The following is a 7,110-nucleotide window of genomic DNA, read 5'->3' as shown; positions in this document are numbered from 1 at the left end:
TTCATCTAACCTTTATTTAAATCCGTAATATTTTGAAATTCTGGGTTAAACCAGATTTCCGCCTCCCCACAACCATCAGTAGAGCATTATGTTGTGCCGTATGGTGCCGTGCGACATGGCATTTTGCTGTATGGTTTTTTCCTTCTATTCAGTCTCTATTTACAGTTTGCGTTCATTTCAAAGCCTTAGTTTATATTTGTAGGTTAAACCAGATTTCAATGCCCATCTAAAACCTTCACTGCGTCCCTTCCCTCTAAAACCTTCATTGCGTCTCGTACCCCCTAAAATCTTCTGTGCATCCCATCCCCCTAAAACCTTCAGTGCATCCCGTATTAACTAAAACCTTCAGCGTGTCCCGTCCCATCCCCCTACAACCATCAGGAGAGCATTATGCTGTGTCGTGTGGTGCCGTGCGACATAGTATTTTGCTGTATGGTCGTTTCCTTCTATTCCATCTCTATTTACAGCTTGCGTTCATTTCAAATCCTTCGTTTATACTTGTAGGTTAAACCAGATTTCAATGCCCATCTAAAACCTTCATTGCGTCCCTTCCCTCTAAAACCTTCATTGCCTCCCGTACCCCCTAAAATCTTTGGTGCGTCCCGTACCCCCTAAAACCTTCACTGCTTCCCGTCCTGTCCCATCCCCCTACAACCGTCAGTAGAGCATCATGCTGGTTTAGCTTAATATCCAAAGGTATGTTGACCTCATGTCTTGGGTTTTCACCAATTTTGCATGCAAGTATTATGTTTACTAGTTTTTCTACTTTACCCTAGGGCAGCTTCTATATTAAATAATGAGATCTTTGGATACCTGAAAGAAAATGGTTTGCTTCATCCTTTGGCAAAGTCGAAAGAAGAAGTTAAAGTCCGGATCTTCTACTGTGGTGGACATTAAAATCGGTCATCAGAATCCAGTGCAGTGGACTTTTCTCTGAAGCTGCCGGGCAAGATATTATCTGACCTCTATGCATAGGTAACTATAGACATATATTAAATATTGTAGTCGATTACACTCAACAATACAAACTGTTCTTCGTCCCTAAAATTGTTAGTATGGCATCCTTGCTTATTTTGTGCTATGCTGTTTGGCACAGTACCACATGTTAGTATGGAGCGGTCTGCATCTGGAGCCAGTTCTGAGTCTCCTGGGGGTGGGCCAGTTCTGAGCTTGACACCTCGGAACTGTGCTCTGCCTCAGATTCCAATTCTGCAGACTGGGGACAGTTCTGAGTCTCTGGGGCTGGTCCAGCGCCCCATTTCTGATGCTTGATCATGCAGGCTGGAGTGCCTGTGGCTGGTTCCAGGTACTACCCGGCCGGGGGCACTTTGTCAGGTGTCAGTTTCTGAGTTCTCAGTTTACAGGTTCCAGTTTTGCGCCTTCAGTTATACTACTCAGCGCTGCGTTCTTGGCCCCAGATTCCAGTTCTGCAGCTGGTTCCAGTTATGAGTTTCCAAGGTTGGTTCCATTTATGAGTTTTTGTAGCTCGTCAAGGTTCTCAGTGCTTCAAGTACTGAGTGCTGAGCTGCAGATTCCATTTATGAGTTCTTAGCTTTGGATTCCATTTCTGCGTTCTGCTTCAGGTGCCAGCTCTTAGCATCCTTTGACCCATGTAGATGACAAGCCACTTTATGTCATGAGTGCCGCCCAACCGGCCGCCAGATTTTTTTCACCACGCCTTCTATTTTTCTACAGCATTTCTTCTCGTTGTAATAGTTTGTATTGTTGGGTGTAACCAGTTTTTAGAATCCTTTCATCCATCAGTAGAGCATACTGCTGTGCCATGCATCATGGCATTTTGTTAATTTCCAAATGTTCAGTCCATGTGGCATCATGCTTTGTGATGCTATACTGGAAGCTGCCTTCCTGGCAGTTTCAGTCCTATGTGCAGCTTGTTTTTCCTCAATATATAAAGGTTTCCATGACTATTTTGGTCATAAACTCACAAGTATGGCATCATGCTTTGTGATGCTATGCTGGAATCTGCCTTCCTGGCGATTTCAGTCCTGGAATCTGCGTTCCTCTAATATGCGAATAGCTTGTATTTTTGGGTGTAATCTATTATCAGCATCACTAATTCCGTTAGTATGGCGGCAGACTGTCTGATGCTTTGGTGTATGGCACCGTACAACTTGGTATTAACAGTTATGTGCTTACTGATGTTGGTACCCGATCCGGCTGCATTTTCCTTGATCTCCTAATAGAGAACACCCAGCCATACAAACTATTTTCAGTGTCCTATGTCCAGCTTGTATTTTCTTAGAATCCAAAGGTTTTTCTGAACATTTTGATCATAAAACCAGAAGTACTGTATGGCATCATGCTTTGTGATGCTATACTGTAAGCGGCCTTCCTGGCAGTTTCTGTCCTATGTGCATCTTGTTTTTCCTCAATATATAAAGGTTTCTATGACTATTTTGGTCATAAACTCACAAGTATGGCATCATGCTTTGTGATGCTATGCTGGAATCTGCCTTCCTGGCGATTTCAGTCCTGGAATCTGCGTTCCTCTAATATGCGAACAGCTTGTATTTTTGGGTGTAATCTATTATCAGCATCCCTAATTCCGTTAGTATGGCGGCAGACTGTCTGATGCTTTGGCGTATGGCACCGTACAACTTGGTATTGACAGTTATGTGCTTACTGATGTTGGTACCCGATCCGGCTGCGTTTTCCTTGATCTCCTAATAGAGAACACCCAACCATACAAACTATTTTCAGTGTCCCTTAAACCGTAGCATCGTTCTGTGCCGTAAGGTGCGGCATTGTGCTTTATTGTTCCTGGTGTATTCCGTCCTATATTCAGCTTGTATTTCCTTCGAATCCAAAGGTTTTTATGAACATTTTGATCATAAAACCAGAAGAACTGTATGGCATCATGCTTTGTGATGCTATGCTTTAAATTGCCCTCCTGGCAGTTTCAGTCCTATGTGCAGCTTGTTTTTCCTCAATATGCAAAGGTTTCTACGAATATTTCAGTCAAAAAAGCAAGTATGGCATCATGCTTTGTGATGCTATGCGGTATGCTGCCTTCGTGGCAGTTTCAGTCCTATGTGCAGCTTGTTTTTCCTCAATATATAAAGGTTTCTATGACTATTTTGGTCATAAACTCACAAGTTTGGCATCATGCTTTGTGATGCTATACTGGAAGTTGCCTTCCTGGCAGTTTCAGTCCTATGTGCAGCTTGTTTTTCCTCAATATATAAAGGTTTCCATGACTATTTTGGTCATAAACTCACAAGTATGGCATCATGCTTTGTGATGCTATACTGGAAGTTGCCTTCCTGGCAGTTTCAGTCCTATGTGCAGCTTGTTTTTCCTCAATATATAAAGGTTTCCATGACTATTTTGGTCATAAACTCACAAGTATGGAATCATGCTTTGTGATGCTATGCTGAAATCTGCTTTCCTGGCGATTTCAGTCCTGGAATCTGCGTTCCTCTAATATGCAAATAGCTTGTATTTTTGGGTGTAATCTATTATCAGCATCACTAATTCCGTTAGTATGGCGGCAGATGCTTTGGCGTATGGCACCGTACAACTTGGTATTGACAGTTATGTGCTTACTGATGTTGGTACCCAATCCGGCTGCGTTTTCCTTGATCTCCTAATAGAAAACACCCAGCCATACAAGCTATTTTGAGTGTCCCTTAAACCGTAGCATCGTTCTGTGCCGTAAGGTGCGGCATTGTGCTTTATTGTTCCTGGTGTTTTCCGTCCTATGTTCAGCTTGTATTTCCTTCGAATCCAAAGGTTTTTATGAACATTTTGATCATAAAACCAGAAGTACTTTATGGCATCGTGCTTTCCAATGCTATGCTGTAAATTGCCTTCCTTGGTCTTTAAAGTTAGAATCACTTTTTATCCAGTTCTGCATGTTGACATCCTTTAAGGGATTTTACATATAACTATTTTGTTTAGCGTGAACTATTATTGTTACCGCTTCTTACTTAGGACAGTTACTCTTATGGGTACCTGAAAGATAATGGTTTGCTTCATCCATTGCAGCAAGAGAGCCAATGTCTTCAATCACTGTGGAAATCATGAATATCATGGTGGTGGATATTACAAGCGTGTTTAAGGAATCAGTGCTGCAGATGTCTCTGATTCTGTACAATGCATAGGTAAATATAGAATATTAAACATTACAGTCTTCCTTATATATTGTAATCCCATTTCCTGCTCGGTTACATTTCAAATCTTGTATGTATTTCAGAATGTAATGTCTCTAAAACTATGGTGTGGCATTGTGCCTTCATGAGGTTGTTCTTCCAACATCCAGCTTACTTTTCAACAATATCCTAATAGTTTAAAGTTTGTGGGTTAGCCAGTTTTCACTATCTCTTCAGCAATCAGTAAGCAATCGTGTTGTGCTTTTTGGTGCCATGTGATTATTTTCTAGACTTTTCACTGCTTGCCTCCCTTCTATAATCCCAATTTTCATATTTTTCCTTTCTAAAAGTATGTGGTGTGCTTAGTTTCCCTTTGCAGTATGTTGCTTTCCTGGTGTCATTTATAAATTGTGATAAGCCAATAAACATTTTCAGTACTAGTAAACTCTCTAATCGATATTAAACTTTCCTCTTCTCACTATTGCAGCTACTCAATTGAAAATCTAAATTTGTGTCACTCAAAGAAAATGGCTTAATTCATTGGCGAAGTTACAAGAGGATGGCAATGTATACAAACCTTAACAATGGCTTTTTGGTGGACATTACAGACATCTGGGTGCATTGCTGCAGACTATTGAGTCTGAAGCTGACGGAAGAGATGTTTGACTTCAATGCACAGGTAAATTATCTTTTCTACATTTTACTTATCTAGATTTCCTTTTCCTCCGTACTCGGTCCTTTTTAGTTTGCTTTCATTTAAAATCTAATTTTCTGAAATTCTGGGTTAAACCAGATTTCCCCCCCTCCCCACAACCATCAGTAGAGCATTATGCTGTGCCGCATGGTGCCGTGCGACATGGCATTTTGCTGTATGGTTCCATTCCTAACGTTCCACCTCCTTTCCATCTATCCTTTATTTAAAACCCTAATATTTTGAAATTCTGGGTTAAACCAGATTTCTTTCTCCCCACAACCATCAGTAGAGCATTATGTTGTGCCGTATGGTTCCATTCCTAACGTTCCACCTCCTTTTAATCTATTCTTTATTTAAAACACTAATATTTTTAAATTAGGAGTTTAACCAGTTTTCCGCCTCCCCACAACAATCTGTAGTGCATCCTAACATTTTAGTCTTGGCAGCAGCTTCTTGCCCAAAATTTACCTCCAGGGTGTTCCTGTTCATATGTATTAATGTACTATTGTTCCCCTTTACCCCAGAAGCACTATAGCTTCATACCGAGGAGTATTGAGGATGAGCCATCCTGTGGGGCAGTCAGACAAGCAAGCACATATGTCATGGAGCAGAACAATGATCATGGTGGTGGCAGGGATGTGGATGAAAGCCAACCCATACCTTCCAAAAGTATGTATGACCCAACCCATCTTGCAGCGTGATTGGTGGTATTTTTACAAGTTGATTAAATTGTTTCTCTAATGCTTAGGTCATCGGAAGAATAAAAAACGATCTTGGACCACAGTGGAAGTGAAAGCCATCGAGAGGCACCTGTTGCGATTCTTTCACTACTTAAATGTCTCAGGAAAAAAGACTATATTGCCTGCCTTAATGCAGAAACAAGTGCACTTAAGAATCGGGACTGGCTTGCAGTCAAGTTTTATGCAAATAACTGTATCGCTGCTTTAAAGGAGCGTCGTTTATAAATAATGTTTATTTGTTCTATTTCCGCCTGTGTTGACAATACAAATTAAATTATGGTGGTCCTCACATGTTTGGAATTAATTGTACAGTTCCCACAAGGCATAATGATCATAACTCTGTATTATTGGGATTTTAATTGTGTGGTTGCTGCTCTCTGGGGTGTGGGTAGACCCGCTGATCCTGGGGGGCCGGGGGGGAGGGGGTGGTTTATGCGTGCAGAGCCGCTGCTTGATGGGGTTGGGGTTTCATGGCAGACCCGCTTCTTGCGGGGTGGGTGTGGACCTGGTCGTGGCCTTTGGTTTGGACCATGAATGGGGAGGAGCTTGTCTGGCTAATCCAGCCTTAGCTCTCCTCCCTCTCACTGACACGGCCAGGGCTCAACATCACGTTGCAAACTGTTTTCATGCGCCACAAAGCTGTAGCTTTTGTAGTCTTCTCCTTTTCATATATCCTTGTGATGGTGCGTCTTGAGGGAGGCACATATATGCTGTCATTCATTGCGATCCTAAGAATGTTCTTGAGACCGACATCTTCCACAATTCTAATCGGCCTGCGGCTTGTAGCTATCCACTTAGCTAAGTTATGTTTGCTTTTGTTTATCTATATTTCTCCCATATGTTGTATCCAACATAGTCTGCCCAAGCCTCACTGCACTGTTTGTTTCGTTGGGTGGTTTTCTGGAATCAACGCTGTGTATTGATTAAAATGATACTTTAAACTCAAAGTACTCCGGTGATAAGACAATTCAACGTTGCCATGTTCACAAATAACTTTGGTTTTATCAACTCTGCCATCTGGAAGATTTAAAATGAAAATGTCCATTTAATATTTCTGTTTCTTTCTCCATTTAGTCATTTCTGTGAGGGGGGACGGACAGAAAAAAAGTGACATAAGACCACTGTTACTGTATCATATAGAAAAAAAAAAGTAGACTTTACACCCCAGTTTTGCTGTGCCACTGATTAATGATTAATGTCTTGCGAGCAGGGCCCTCCTAATGTTTGATTTGTCTGTAAATACCCAGTTTGTTCTATCACTGACTTCATTGTAAAGCACAATGGAATATGCTGTGCTATATAATAAACTGTTAATAAATAAATGGCCTATAGTATGCTGCCGCAGGCTACAACTTTCATGACCCCCTTTCCATACCGTAACCTCAGACAATCTCTGGTAGTTTTGCACGGTGCTCCCTTTGCTGCTGGTCAGTAGTTGGGGAATTGCACTCTGTCCCTTCTTTAGTACTGCCACTTTCTCATTCTACTCAAGTTTGCTGGAATGTTAAGGTAGGGATTGGGCACTGACATGCAACCTTTATAGACCTGCTTATTGTGTACTCAC

At 41.5% G+C, this 7,110-nt stretch overlaps 1 protein-coding gene across 3 annotated transcripts; it reads left to right on the top strand.

The window, feature by feature from the left end:
• The first annotated feature begins 780 nt into the window (after positions 1-780).
• Positions 781-5,835, top strand: LOC146043147 (uncharacterized). Of its 3 annotated transcripts, none has more exons than XM_083163591.1 (5): positions 781-975; positions 4,009-4,124; positions 4,721-4,791; positions 5,331-5,475; positions 5,555-5,835. In XM_083163591.1, exons 3-5 carry the CDS (start codon positions 4,771-4,773, stop codon positions 5,752-5,754), a joined length of 366 nt encoding a protein of 121 aa, XP_083019717.1. In that variant the 5' UTR covers positions 781-975; positions 4,009-4,124; positions 4,721-4,770; the 3' UTR covers positions 5,755-5,835. The 3 variants fall into 3 exon arrangements, with proteins under 3 accessions (XP_083019717.1, XP_083019715.1, XP_083019716.1); XM_083163589.1 differs by having other exon boundaries at positions 4,600-4,791; XM_083163590.1 differs by lacking the exons at positions 781-975; positions 4,009-4,124 and adding an exon at positions 4,163-4,355 and having other exon boundaries at positions 4,600-4,791.
• The last annotated feature ends 1,275 nt before the right edge of the window (positions 5,836-7,110 follow it).

The sequence above is a fragment of the Crinia signifera genome, chromosome 19, assembly GCF_055691185.1.
Source record: "Crinia signifera chromosome 19, ASM5569118v1, whole genome shotgun sequence".
Lineage (NCBI taxonomy): Eukaryota > Metazoa > Chordata > Amphibia > Anura > Myobatrachidae > Crinia > Crinia signifera.
Note: the sequence above shows the minus strand (reverse complement) of the source record. Positions and strands in the feature narration are given on the sequence as shown.